The sequence below is a fragment of the Pholcus phalangioides genome, unplaced genomic scaffold (assembly GCF_987345545.1).
Source record: "Pholcus phalangioides strain wild (caught in Gottingen) unplaced genomic scaffold, Ppha-v1.0 ptg000007l_1, whole genome shotgun sequence".
Taxonomy (NCBI): Eukaryota; Metazoa; Arthropoda; class Arachnida; order Araneae; family Pholcidae; genus Pholcus; species Pholcus phalangioides.
The window spans coordinates 56,442,200-56,457,620 of record NW_028301600.1 but is presented as its reverse complement, the minus strand read 5'-3'; the positions used below and the strand labels follow the sequence as shown (position 1 = coordinate 56,457,620).

Here is a 15,421-nt window from a genome sequence, read left to right as displayed (position 1 = left end):
TAAAAAATCCATTGCTTTTATAAAATCTCCTTTTGTTTATTTTGAGAACACTTCAATACTTGTTTTGGACAAAATGGTACGGTGACACTAGTTACACACAAGAATCTCCAAACGCCAGTTAAGATATGAAGTTTGTGACTTTTTGGGGGCCACAATATACATGAAAAATGATGGTGTTACACTGTTCTCATTGCTAAGACTACTCATTTTCTTGAGTAAGTGAGGTGGAGATGTAAAAATGAATATTCCAAAAGGTTTTCAGAAATTATATATTTTTTAACCTAGCAATGAAGGTATGGACAATGGGGGCACAGATATACAATGACTAGGGCAAGAGAGCCAGCCGCAGTTGGCAAATGTTGAAGAAATATTAATCTCAAACAGAACTTGCTAAATATTCAAGATAACTAATCAATATTTGAAAGTAATATTATCAAATAATATCAGAATATTTGTTAATTTTAGCCTTTTACACTCAATTTGCCAATTTTTCAAAAAAATGTTTCTTTTTAATAACTGGCATAATAACTGTGCCACATTATAATCATAATCTTACTTCATAATCTTTCTGAAGCGGATTGCCAAGATCACACTGCAGACTTGCATTAAGTTCCTGCCTTTGCTGGTCAGTTAAAAGTGAGCAAAAATCTTGATTGATATTTGGTGTTTCAGAAGGTAAATGAATAAATAATTCAGAAAGGTATGCTGGTTCACCAATGTTTTTCACTTTGATAGAAAGTGTTAGAGTGCCATTCTTTCCAATTATTAATGGCTCATTCCTAGAAAGAAAAAATCAATATTAATAAGCAAGCATACATATGAAGAATGTGACAAATTTTCTATGTGGCACTCGAGCGTAAAACGTTGAAGACCCTTAATAGAAATGTTTTGTTTAATGCTGCTGCTGCACTTCAACACAAATATTTATATAGTCTTCTAAATATATCGATGGGATCATAAGTTATATTCATCATTACTGATCATTATTCAGGTTATTGAATAATATATTCTCTTTAAAGTTTGATGTTTACACCTCAAAAGTATGTTTTTATAGAACGAATATCATGTATGTTTTACTTTCGATATAATGACCCCCCCCCCCCCCCCAATGTAACATTCATTTTTGACGGGATGAGAAGGGGGTCATTATATCAAGCATTAACTGTACTATTTCATGTTTGTTGTTTTACAGAATGATTTATTTGAAATTAGTAATGTGCAGGTGTAAAAAGATAATTTTTCATTCAAATACACCAGTATGAGCAGGGTTTTTCAATATCAACTTCAATGAAGGAAATACACACACACACACACACACACACAAATCTGGCTATTTTGTTTTAAGATCAAATGTATTCTAACAGTTGTAAATTTTTTATTGAACAGACTTTTCAGAAGGAAATGCTGCAATTGTCTCAATTTGTTAGAGGAAGAATCATTGGAAGAAGGTGGTTTCTCATTTCATGATCTTATTTCTTGCATTGGACAAGTACATTATGGGTGGCAGGGCCAATCCTAGAAATTTTGCTGCCTGAGGCGAATGATATTTTGCCATTCTTAAGATTCGACTATCTGAGAAGAGTTTTCTTTCTTTACCTTTATCACCATAGATACAGTGGTTCCCGAAATGCGGGTCATGACCCCCTATAGGTGGCGGGGTCACACTGATTATAATCAGTATCTAAATAATTATTTAGGGAAGGGGTGGCCAACTTTTTTTCCAAGCTGTAACACAATTGTTTAAATTGTGTGGAATAATGCAAGTGACACATGCATTTTCAATGCACCAGTATGTGTCAAGTATATTATTTGTTTCAAATTTTTTCTTATTTTCTGAATATATTGAATTCCATTATTGTTAAAAAAATTGTGTATGTGTATTGATTGAAGTTAATCTTATGTGCACTGGGATGGACATAGGTGGCAGAACATTGGGCTCAAGGTGCTTATGCTAGTCCCTCAAAGAATTTGAAATGGAGCTGACAAAAATACCCCTCCCTCCCTCCCGTTCCCCTAAAATTCATGGTAATGAAACCTCATTCCCACAATGGTTTCTTTGTGTCAACATTTCTGATTGGGTATTTCCAAGATGAAAAAAAAGCATATTGAATATATTGAATAAAAATTTATCACTTGAATAATATTAAAGCATACCAAATATAGTTTTGGTAGTCTACAAGACTATCATTTTCATAGGAGAAAGATCGTTCAAAAATCGGAGGTAATTTTTTTGATTGAAAAATTGAATAGAATTTTGCTTCATGAAAGAATGTTGATAAAAAATAAAAAATCCTTAACTCCGGGATTACACTATAAAAGTTTGATGAAATATCTTTCATGAAACTTGGAAAAAAAAAACTAGCAATAAGCCTATTGGTTACATCATCTCGTTTTCGCCGTGGTGGGGATTGGACGTGCTTTTATCGCACTCCGCTCACCGACCAATAGCAGCAGTTTTATCCGAAACCACTGCCGGGGATTACCGAAGGATTATCTGTCTTGTCGGTGCGCCATTTTGTGTCTTTCTTTGTGTTTTTCTCTGTTCTTGTGAGTTTTACTTAACGTGTTTTTCATTTTTCGATCATATATTCTGCAGTGTTTTTTATTTTTCTAGCACATCGTTGGAGTTGCGAGATAAGTGGGCTTTTTTTATTTTGTTCTCAGTTATTTTAATTTTTGTTGAGTATTTTCGATCGACTTAATTGTTTTTCTCACTCTCAATTTCATTTTCATTGTATTTTTGCCAGGTTTGTGTTTCTCCCACTTCTTTGATATAAAATTGTGGGTTTTTTGAACGTTAGTGTTAGCAAACAGTGTATACTTTTTCTCGGGTACTCTCAATAATTTATTTTCTCCATGTGGACCTATTGTTTTAGTATTAGTGAATAGAGATAGTTAGCTAATTCTAATAAGTATAAATTGTACTTTATATTTTTAGAGAGTGTGTTGTATTCTTTATATGCATATATATTTTCTTCTTCATGATTTTGTGTTGAGCATTCTATTTTACTTAATTTTTTCGTACAATCTCTTACGTATATTTTGCATCATAATGTATTTTGCGTTATTTTAATTTCCTTTTAACAATTCTCATTTTCCTTTTTTAATTATTATCTAGCATTAGCAATAGTGTTAGTATGCCTGGACCTCGACTAGTGTTGTGTAGAGCTTGCAACAAGAGGTTTCCCTGATCTAGTGGTATAGTAGGTGATAGTTTCAATTGTAAAGGGTGCTTGGATAGGGCAAGGTTGGAACTTGAGGTCGAAGCGTTATGGGAAAAAGTTAGGGTTCTAGAGGGCCCGGTTATAACAGAGCCACTTGTTGTCGAGCCACCTGTTGATGAAGAAGCAATCTCCACGAACAACGACAGTTAAGAGGGCGAATCGGTGGTCATGGATGAGGTAGAAGGGGATAGTGATAGGGGTTTAATCATTGGCGATTCTATGGTTAGGGAACTTGTGAACAGAGTGTGTAGGGATTTTCGGGGTTTTGAGTGCTGTTGTCTTCCTGGGGGAAGATTGGCACTTGGGGAAGATTTGAGACGTTTTTCATCGCTGCAAGTTGCCCTTGCAGGTAATTCTGTGGGTGGGAACGAATCTGGTAGGAGTGAATATTAGTGAGTCTCTGTCAGAGTATTGGGATCTACTATTATCCGCTAGGGAGGGGGTTCAGAAGTGGCAGTGATTCCAGTGCTGCCAAAGGGTAGTAGGGGGTGTAGGAGTAGGATCCACCAATTCAATATAGGCCTTAAGGACATTTGCTCCTCACTTGGAGTCACGTTCTTGGAGCTTCCAGCATTTACTGATAGGTGGCTTTGTTCGGATGAGATCTATCTAAATAGGAGGGGGGGGGGTCTGGGAGGTTTACGATAGTCTTAGGTCAGGTTTTTTACTCCCAGACCTCATAGTCGGGAATGCGGGTTAGTTAATGATAATCACAACAGTACTGACAGGGAATTACTCACCTCTGACTTGGATGGCTTCTCGATTGACACTAAATCACCAGGCAAATTAAAATGTGTGCTAATTAATGCCAGGAGCTTGCATAATAAGAAAGATTTTTTAAAAACTATGATGGTTGCGGAGGGCCTGGATCTTATAGCCATTACAGAATCTTGGGCAAACGATGGGGAGATGAATCTTTCTTACACATCTCAGGATACGATGCTTTTTTGAGAGATAGATCTGATACGAAAGGGGGTGGAGTGTTGATATATGTGAAATCATGTTTGAAGGCTAAAGAGTGTAACGTGAAGAGAAGTGATATTGAAACTATATGGGTTGAGCTTGAAAACAAAAGACATCATAAACTTATTGTTGGGGTTTGTTACAATCCATTGAATAGGGATCCAAACTACATCGCCAAATTTCATGATGAAATTTCCTACATGTGTAAGAGGGTTATCATACTAGGGGATTTCAATTACCCAGGTATTGATTGAACCTTCATCTAGAGATCAGTATGAAAGAGACTTTCTTAAGTTGTTGCTCGAAAATGTTTTGTATTAGCATGTATCAGAAGCCACTAGGAGTACTGCTATTTTGGATTTAGTTCTTACTAGTTCTGAGGATCTTGTTGAACATGTTACGGTGGGGGAAGAGTTTTCTTCCAGCGATCATCGTATCATCAGATTTCACTGTAACCTTTCCTCGGGTAAGGTTGATAACAAAAGACTGGTTCCTTGTTTTCGGAGAACTAACTTTGATGTTTTGAGAGGAAAGTTAGCAGAAGTTTTCAAAGACTGGTTGGAATTAGTAGGGGTGGTAGGTCAATGAGAAGAATTTAGTATGAAGCTGTCCTCTGTTTTGCATGATGTCATACCCTTTGTTCGAAAAAAGTGTGTTTGTACATTGCACCCTCTATGATTCATGGATAGGTTGTGTAACCTTTATCTTGAAAAGAAAAGAGCATTTAGAGAGTATAAAAGTGGACGAAGTGACCTATCATTGTTTACTGGAGAAACCGCGAGACACCCAGGCTCTGTCGCAAGAAGCAACGTAAGCTCCTTATCATTGTTTACTGATAAAAGAAGAGCATTGAAGAAAGCGATAAGGGATAGTAAAAAGGAAGTTGAATCTAGGTTGGCAGATAACATTGGGGGCTCTGACCCTAAATCATTTTTTAGATACGTCAATAATGGATGTAAGGGGACAGTTGACCCCCTTTCAATAGGAGGGTCTAGGTTAGAGAGCAATGTAGGCATGTGTAGTGCTTTCAATGAATTTTTCGCTTCGAATTTTAATGTAGATAATGATATTCCATGTACGGGTGTTGCATGGGGTGATAAAATCCTCAACAATATTCAAGTGGAAGACGTGAAGGTCCTGAAACTTCTAAGAAATGTATGTGCAAGCAAAGCAGCAGGACCAGATGATATCTATCCCAGGGTCCTCAAGGAATGTGCTAATGAATTGTTGGGGCCAGTTGCACAGATATACAGGAGTAGTGTTGCTGAGGGTATCGTCCCAAGGGATTGGAAACTTGCTAGTGTTGTTCCGATATTTAAGAAGATTAGTAGAGAAGCTGTGTCCAATTATCAACCAATGAGTTTGACGAGCTCCCTCTTGAAAATTTTGAAGATTATCATGAAAAGGCAGTTTGTGAAGTAAATAGACGAAAATTATATATTGGCAGATAATCAGCATGGGTTCAGGAAGGGGAAGTCATGTGTAACTAACCTCCTTTGCTTCTATGATCGCGTGACGAAGACTTTGGGTAATGGCAAGAATGTACATGTTGTTTACCTTGATTTCCAGAAGGCATTTGATCGGGTCCAACATGGTAAACTCTTGAAGCGTTTACACGAGATTGGGATAGGGGGCAACTTGCTGAATTGGATAGAACGTGGTTAAGAGATAGATCGCAACAAGTTATGGTAAACGGGGAATTCTCTGGTTGGACAGATATCACAAGTGGAGTTCCTCAAGGAAGAGTCCCTGGTCCCATACTTTTTCACTTTTTAACGATAAACTCGATCAGGGTATCAATGGGATTGCTAGCAAATTCACAGATGATGTGAAGCTAATGGGGGTAATCGGGAATCAAAGAGATAAAGAGTTGCTCCAGAGCAACTTAAACAGGGTTGCAGCATGGGTAAATGAATGGAGCATGACGTTTAGCATTAACAAGTGCATGGTCGCTCACTTTGGTTCGAACAACTCACGGTTCTCTTACCAGTTGAATGGTGTCGCTATTCCGGATGCAACTAAGTGTAACGTGCCGATGATCCCCCGGCGTAAAAGTCCGTAGTCGCCGTCACATGATCTGTTGTCATAAATGTTACTAATCTGCAGCTGTGATCGTATGGCGGCGATCAAGGCCGATCGTGATGTCCGCCTGCGATCGCATGCAAATGAGGTGACCTTGAAGCCGATTGGCTTGATCAGACACGTGCGGCCGGATGTTTTTCCTTTAAATACCGGCCGTACGTTGTAACAGGTCTGATTCAGCGTTCATCTTTTCTTGTTCTATTCAACTGAAGCCCTCTAGTAGGACGGTTCACCGTCTTGCTACCGTATCCATTGGCCTTAAGCTGATTTGTTAAAATGCAATAATTTACATTGTTTGAATCCGTTTTCCGGCAGGTCCGGAATCAAAAATATTAAATAATCTTCAAAGTTCTTCATTGCTGATCGAGGTGGTCCGGCCCTCAACCGAGAGGCCCCCCGGAGCTGATCAAGGTGGTTCGGCCCTCAACCGAGAGGCCCCCTGAAGCTGATCAAGGTGGTCCGGCCCTCAACCGAGAGGCCCCCTGAAGCTGATCAAGGTGGTCCGGCCCTCAACCGAGAGGCCCCCTGAAGCTGATCAAGGTGTTCCGGCTCTCAACCGAGAAAACTTCTTTGATACTGACGGGGAAAGGCTAACAACATCGGATGTCCGATCAATATACAAGTTGACTGTTGATGATCATCAATTGGTGAGCCAGTATCTTTACTGTTAACGTCAAATAGAGGGCTCCATGTTATACTAATCTATTGTTAAAATTGACTAACCCTATAATTAATTTGAATAAATAATATTTCATGCGAAAGTTTATTTGCAATAATTTTCCACTTGTCGTTTGCCACTTTATTACTGGATATTTCGAACCGGGCAAGCAACTCCCATAAGGGACGTTGCATAAGGTCACCGATTTTGGAACTCTCATTGACTAGCAGCTTAGATTTCCTGAACATTGTTCAGCGGTGGTCAAAAAAGTAAATAGAATGCGTGGTTTGGTTTTCAAAAAGGTCGTTTTCCTAAAGCCATTCTTCCACTTTTTTGAAGCTTAGTTCGTCCTGGACTGGAGTATGCGGTATGGTTTTGGAGACCATACCTACAGAGGGACATAGACTTGGTTGAAGGGGTGCAGAGAAGAGCTACGTGTGTCCTTATTGGCACACAGGGATTGAGTTATGAAGAGAGACTTTTTTTAATATGGTTACATTGGATGAACGCAGGTGTCGGGGAGATATGATTGAAGTGTTCCAAATTTTCAACGGGATGGATAGGATGGACCATGAATTATTAGTACACCGTCAATTGACTGCTTTTACAAGGGGACACCAGTATCGATTGGTAAGGGACAATACGAGGTTATGGTGTCGCAGGGAATTTTTCTCTAATAGGATTGTTAATAAATGGAATAGCTTACCCCAAGGGGTAGTAAATTCTAACACAACTGAAACGTTTAAAAAGAAATACGATAAACATGGTGGGGTAAATTGAGAAGCTATCCATACTTAGAACAAGAAAACCATAATATTCTTTATGGACATTGTATCATGTGTATATATTGTTTATAATTTTTGTGATTGTGTTTTTCATTGGGTTGCTGTGTTTTTGAAATATATAACATCCATATTTGTTATGGGCATCTTTTTCTCAGCCACCTTCTTGGGCATTTTGCCTGTTGTGGCATTGTATTTGTATTTATCATGGGTGGAGATATGGGGGGCATTGTCCCTCCAGCATCAAAGGTGGAGTCCACTGATATAATGTATATATGAATTGACATCATCATCATCATCTTGCTCCTCCCCCAGACTTCCAAGTATATATCCGCCTTTGGGTAACATTTGTTCAAATGTAACCGATATGCCTATGTTTTTTTTCAAGTTTTGTAAAAGATATTTTACCAAAATTTTGTAGTGTAATCCCAGCCTAAGGAAAGAAGAAAAGTAACCTGAGTGTCTGAACATAATTCACGCTGGTTTCCGATTCTGCAAGTCATAGGCGGAGATAGACTTGGAAGTCTGGGGGGGGGGGCAGTCATTATTTCTGGGGAGCACAATGATGATGATGTCAATTCATATATGCATATGTACATTAGATCAGTCAACTTCACCTTTGACGCTGGGGTGGGGTATCTCTGTATCTCCGCCCCTGCTACAAGTTGGCATTGTTACGGATTGTTTAAACAACTTGAAATTCAGGTTTGTAACCAATCAGCAATGGCACAGACTTATACCCCTAATGTCAAAAAACAGTTTATGTTTTTGGCGACACTTTTTGGAAGTGCAAGAAAGAAAGGAGGTATGTTGAGGTGAATCTAGAGATTTGGACAGCATTTCAATACTCAAAAGTATTGTATTTTTTCCCACTTTCCCTCAAAAAGGATTTTGATGCGTGAAATCTGTCAGAGTAAAAACACCTCCATAACAAATTTGTCATAAAAACTGCCATCCCTTTAAATATGCCGCTCTAGGCAGCGGCTCGTGCCTGAAGCTAGCCCTGATGGGTGGCTCTTGGTACTAGACAGAAAAGGATACAACATGATATTGTATGTGTTCTGGTGCCAAACTGCTTATAACAGTTGAAACAGGCATTTGATTTGTTCAGCTTTGTAAGACTGTACAGCTTCTTTCACGCAAGATCAACAATAGGGAATAACAAGGCAGGTGATATGTTCAAGTATTGTTCATTACAGATTATCAGCAAGAGAACTTCTCCAGTAGTACACTACATCGTTTGTATATTGGACCGGTAATAATATTATGTGCTACTGGAGTTGTAGCTTGCCATCCTCTGCTATGATTACCCTTGACTTTAAATCAGAGACATCAATGACTGCACAAGAGCAGAGAATAAAGACATTGGGTGGAAAATGGGAAAAAATTTTATTTTTGGTACCAATAAAGTTGCATTCTGTCTTCACTTTTTTTTTACTTTTGGTCTTTTAAGAAATGAAAAAAATTCTTTTCCTGCCACGCAACTTCCTCAAAGCATCTTGATATGAAAACACAGCTTTACACATGTTCAAAGCTGAGAGCTACTGGAACCTCTTGGTACGTCTATCATGGTAGCAATAACTTGTTAACTGACTTAACTCGAATTTGTACAGTTCCGATTATCTCAGAAGAACACAATTTTTTTTATCATCCAGAAGATCTTAAAATGAGTGATTAATAAATTAAATGTTCTTGTTAAGAATTACAGAACAATATAATAATTATGCATGTTTCACAATTTGCATCCCATATGAATTTTGAAAGAAAATACTCACTTCAGGTTCCCTACAACATGAGCATCTACACTAAGATCAGCCATGCACCTGTTATCTTCGCCACATCCTGTCTGAAAGGAAACCTAAGCGGCAAAAAATGTGCATTAAAAAAATAGAAAATTAGTTTAAATAATACAATAGAAATTTTAATAATTAGCACTTATGAAATATAAATCTAGGCATGGTTGTCCAGGTTGATGAGATGGTTGGTTATTGTACCAAAGGATGTTCAGTGGTGTCACAAGTTTGATACCCAATTAGTCTATGTCAGAATCTTCCTAGACTGAGGTACTACAAAAACAGCAACAAGATCATGGCAGAACAGGCTACTACCCCAGGAAGTCCCCCTCTCACTAATGGGTTAGCATGCACTAACATCTTGATGAAAATTTAAAAAAAAAATATCGAATGATGCCATTTGGAATTGGCAATGAGCTGTATACAGGGTTTGAGAACCCCTGGTTTTTGGTAAGTAATGGTATTTTTTCAGAACCAAAATGGAAAACAAGTATGATTGATAATCGAAAAATAGTTTTTTAATCGAAAGTTTCCCATGACATATTTCTGCAAGTGAAAGCCAAGAGATGAGTGTCGAAATATTGGTATGATTAATATTTTTTTAAGAATTCAAAAATTTAATTTTTATCATCATTTCAATTATTTTGAATAATCGGTCAACATGTAATGTTTTTTTCCATCTCACATCCCCGTAAATGCTCTTGTGCAGAACCACTGATATAGAGCATATGACTTCCATTTGCATTCAGCGCAAGACTTGAGTATAGCATTAGTTTCCTCTTTAGTCCCTTTTTGTTACCTGGAAACCCTACTGAGATGAAAAGAATGGTATTTTTTTATCTGTCCTTTTTAAAGTCCAACAATGGATGACTGAGTTTGGTGATGGGACTTTAACTCTATAGCAAGGTCCTGGGCATTTGTGTGTAGGCCTACTGGAGCTGCAGTCATGTATCAAAATCATATATCTTGTCAGGCTCATTGGCCAAACTGTGGTGAAGTGTTATTGGAAAACAAGAGATAAACTATCACTTATTTAGAGTTTTTAATTGTTGTAATTTTTCTCTTAAATGCTTGTATTTCTTAACAAATCTGCTGAGGCACTTGAGTATATAATTGAATGAATTTGAAACAAGCATTTGCACTGAAAGTATATTTCCAGAAATTTAAGTATTTGACACATGTGGCCCTATTAAAATACTTAGATATGCTTTTAAATATGAATCACTCAAAATCTTACATTAGAATGTGTTGATTTCTTTTCATGTTTAAATTCTGAATTCTGATGCACTGATCATATTAGCACAAATAACTTTTCAATGCAATAGTATCAATCTTAGAAACTATTATCTTCTTTAGTCCAACAGTCATACCACACTAACTTATTAAGATATTCTCCACTTTTTGTTTTCTGAAATGCAGTAGTGTATGTGTAAATGTACTCTAGGTGTAATAGGTCTTATTTTTTATTTTATATATATACATACATTTTTAATTATATTCCTTGTATACATTTGAAAAAAAATTGTTTTTTGTACTTTATTTCATTGCTTTTTCTCTACCACAACATTCTCTATTCTAATTTGTTTGTTTCCATACAAAACTTCGTGATTTTATCTTTTTTTTGCTGTTGTTGTTAATCTTTTGCTTTTTTACTTCACTGTAACTGGCTTATGCTTGTAGTGTGAGTTTATCAAATAAATAAATAACACTGATGCAGCACCTCAATTTTGGTTTCAAAAAGCACAATTTCCAAGAAATTGTTTATGAACACTAGCTGTTACCTGCAGCTTCGCTCGCTTGGATTTGGTAATCTGAAAATGACTTGCAATGATTCCCCCATATAACACTTGTACCCCTCACAACCTCCTTGGAGGGATGAATTTTTAGAAATACCATCTTAGTGGGTATTTTACATTATGAAATATAATACTGGATTTCAGCTCAGTGCTGACTGTCTCATATAACCTTTAAATTCCCCCCCCCCATTAGGGGTTGAATTTTGAAAAATACCTTCTCAGTTAGTCTCTACATGACAAAAATACTGACAGGATTTCATATTTATAGCTTCAGCGGTTTTGTTTCTGCGTGATTTCTGAATATGACCACACCCCCATTAAACCCCCATATGTTAGTCTAGAATCTAGATAAACCCCCCTTCTTAATTAATCTTTACGTCATGAAATAAAACTACTTAAATTTCATGAATGTTACCTCTGAACCCCCTTATAACCCTCTTAGGGGGGGGGGTCAAATTTTGGAAAACCCTTTTTACTTTCTAAGTTATGAAATAAAATTTTATATAAATTTCATGAATATAGCTTTAGTGGTTTCGGCTCGACATGATTTCTATGTTACCTTTGAATTCCCCATGCCACCTTTAGGGGTCCGTTCCTTTGGGGTCAAGTTCCCAAAAACCACTTCTTAGTTAGTCTTTACGGCATGGTACTAAACGTCTGACGAAATTACGTAATGATAGCTTCAGCGGTTTCGACTCGACGTGATATCTCTATGTTACCTACGAACCCCATTATGACCCTGCTTAGAGGTCAAATTTTGAAAAACCCCTTCTTAGTTTCTATGTCATGAAATAACCTATAACCTTCTGACAGAATTTCCTGAATTTCAGCGGCTTTGGCTCAGCATGATTTTTCTTTGACCCCCCCCCCCCCCATGACCCCCTTAGGGTTTGAATTTCGAAAACTCCTTCTTAGTCAGTGTTCACATCATGAAACAAAGCTTCAGGCCAAGTTTCAGGAATTTCAGCGGTTTCGGCTTGCCATGATTTTTATGTTATGTTTGAACCCACCCCTTATGTATTATTGAATTTCAAAAACCCTTTATTTCTTAGTCTTTACGTCATGAAATAAAACTTGTGACCAAATTTCATGCCTATAGATTGAGTGGTTTGGGCTTGACGTGATTTCCCTATGTTACATTTGAACCCCCCCCCCCTGGACTCTTTTAAGGGTTGAATTTCAAAAAACCCCTTTTTAGTTGGTCTTAACCTTATGAAATAAATTTCTGACTATAGCTTGAGCAGTTTTGGCTTGGCATGTATTCTCTATGTTGCCTTCAAAGCCCCTTATAACTTCCTTAGGGATCAAATTTCAAGAAACCCCCTTTTATGCTCCCCCCCCCCCTTATGTATTGAATTTCAAAAAACCCTTTATTTCTTAGTCTTTACGTCATGAAATAAAAGTTCTGACCAAATTTTATGAATATAGCTTCAGCTGTTTCGACTCGGCATGATTTCTCTGTTACCTTTGAACCCCCCTTTTGGCCCCCTTAGGAGTCGAATTTCAAAAAATCCTTTTGTAGTGAGTCTTTACGTCATGAAACTAAACTTTTGACTAAATCTGATATTTATAGCTTTAGCAGTTTCAGCTCAGCGATGATGAATCAGTCAGGGCATGTTATTTTATACTTTTACAGGGTGATTCAGAAAAGATACAAACAAACAAAGAAAATATAAAAAAAAAAGTAAAAAATTATTTAAAAAAAATTTTGTTTGTTTGTTTTTGTATGTACTACTAGTGCTGTCTTAATGCATGGGCCCACCCGAGCATGGCCCGGGGCCTCAAGAGAAGAGAGCCCCGCAAAAATGAGATCCGGTTGAAATTTTCTAGAATTAACCAGGTGGGGCCTCAGAAAAATCACTTGGCCCAGGGGCCCCATGATGCTCTTGAAACGGCCCTGTGTACTACCACCTCTTAAAGTTTTCCCAACTTTTCTGAATCACCCTGTATATATAGATTATCCTATAACATTGAACTCTAAACTAATTAAATTGCATTTCAACTATTCAAACTTTGGATTGAGCATTTATCAAAAAACAGTAATTACATGAAAGTTAAATTTTATCCTGGTAAGTAGCAATTGCCCATGTCGATAATATTTTCTGATTGTTTTTTTTTTCTGATTGTGGTGCTTATATTGAGAAATATGGTGACACCCCCCTCTTAATGGTTACCCCCTCTTTTACGGCCAAAATAATAATTTCCCTTGTATAATAAAAGTAGGCATTTCAAACATCTGATAAACAGTCACCCCTCTTTTATGGACAACTTTTTTTTTGTCTGACTGGTGTCTGCAAAAGCAAAAGAGAGGTTTTACTGTAGTATATTTTTTAATGTCTCAATTGAGAGAAAATAGTATGAAACCAAATTATCTGTGATTACTACCATCATTTTATCATACTGTAGGATTGAAGTTTCTATAAATAAATTTATTTTTGAAGTTTAATACAGTGAAACTTAGCTAAATTGAAACTGAATCAAATACTTCAAACAAAATAAACTCCCCAGATAAAAAATTAGTCATCCTGGCACGCAAGTACAGAGGTGTCGTTAAACTGGTTCAGATAGCGCAGTGGTTGAGTCATGAACTGCCTCTATGTGATCATAAGGCAGAGACATTTTTGTTTCAAACAGGAATTGTTGAACAAGATGGGTAAATGTAAAAATGTGACAGAGTGGCAAAAAAGGGCAATCATGTATGGCAGTGCCCATGAGCATACGTTGAGTGAAGTTGCCAGATTTGTTGATGTTTTGCAGCGGACTGTTCAACGTGTCTACCAGAAGTAAAGGTGTAACATGCGTGGCCATGAAAACATGATGGCAGAATTGTGGTCGGAAAAAGATCCTAACCGAGAGGGATCGGAGAAGAGTTTCATGACATGAATCAAAATTGCTTCCAAATCCGACAGAAATTGCTGCAGTCAGTGAATGACGATCCATCCCAACCTGTTTGCAAGAGAACATTGTGACAGAAATTGCATACAATGGAAATTTGGAGTCAAGTAAGTACCTTGCAAGAGGCCATTGCTCACACAGTCACATGATGTTGCATGCCTTCAACAGGCCAGAAATCACTGAACGTGGACAGCAGCTGACTAGTGGTGTGTAATGTGGTCAGACGAATCGCATTTTTGTCTTTATTCAATGACGTGATGGGTCAAGTGCATCAAAGACCCAATGAAGCATTTCATCCTCAATGTGTGCAAGGCCAGGCTCAGGATGGTGGTGGGTCTGTGATGTTTTGGGGGTGTTTTTCATACAATGGATAGGGCTCACTCATTAAGATGACCACTAACGTGAACCAGCATGTTTATTTTAACATTCTCGATGATCAGATGTTGTTCTTCGGTCAACGTCTTTATGATGAGTATGCTGTTGGCACCCCCATTTTTGAAGGTGACAACCGCAAAGTTCACAGGGCTGATCGCATATATAACTGGTGTGATGAACACTCACACACCCTATCAAACCTTGATTGGCCCGCAAAATCACCTGCCCTCAACCCCATTGAAAATCTTTGTGACCTTTTGGAAGAGTAGATAAAATGATTAAAATCAGCATCACCTCAACTTGGTGGATTTGCTGGATCTTATCCACAGTGAGTGGCTTAAACTGGATGCATAGTACCTGCATAACCTTGTGGACTCCGTTCCTAACCGAATCCAGGCCAGAAGTGGAGTTACATGGTACTAAAGTGATTTCTGAAGGGGTGACTAATTTTTTGTCTGGTGAGCTTATATAATAAACAAACCAGACAGTGTTCGGAATGTCAGAGTAAAAAACTCACCAGAGAAAGCAATTTTTAGCAGATCCTGACTCAATCATATTTTTAGGTAAATTTTAATCCTTAAAGGTTGGCAAGTAAGCAGGGGCGGTCTTAGGGCAGTGCGACCGGTGCAACTGCACCGGGCGCCAAATGAGAAGGGGCGCCGAAACGCGTTAAATATACATTACTAGAAAATATCTTTAAGATACGTATTTATAAAAAAATATCTTTAAGAACGTATTTATAAAAAAATATCTTTAAGATACGTATTTATAAAAAAATATCTTTATTATAATTAAAAAATATCTATTAATATACATGAAAAATTAATGAAATTAGATTTTTTTTTTCAAAAAA

The 15,421-nt window shown here is 37.4% G+C and overlaps 1 protein-coding gene across 1 annotated transcript in view; it reads right to left on the bottom strand.

Annotated features, from left to right (window-relative positions):
- Window positions 1-15,421, bottom strand: part of LOC149085522 (integrin alpha-9-like) — a 166,884-nt gene that overhangs the window by 67,569 nt on the left and 83,894 nt on the right. The window contains exons 18-19 of the mRNA XM_089233577.1: window positions 9,485-9,567; window positions 557-779 (exon numbers count right to left, since the gene is read on the bottom strand). Of these exons, the coding sequence (XP_089089703.1) occupies window positions 557-779; window positions 9,485-9,567 (306 nt within the window). The remainder of the gene's footprint in view (window positions 1-556; window positions 780-9,484; window positions 9,568-15,421) is intronic.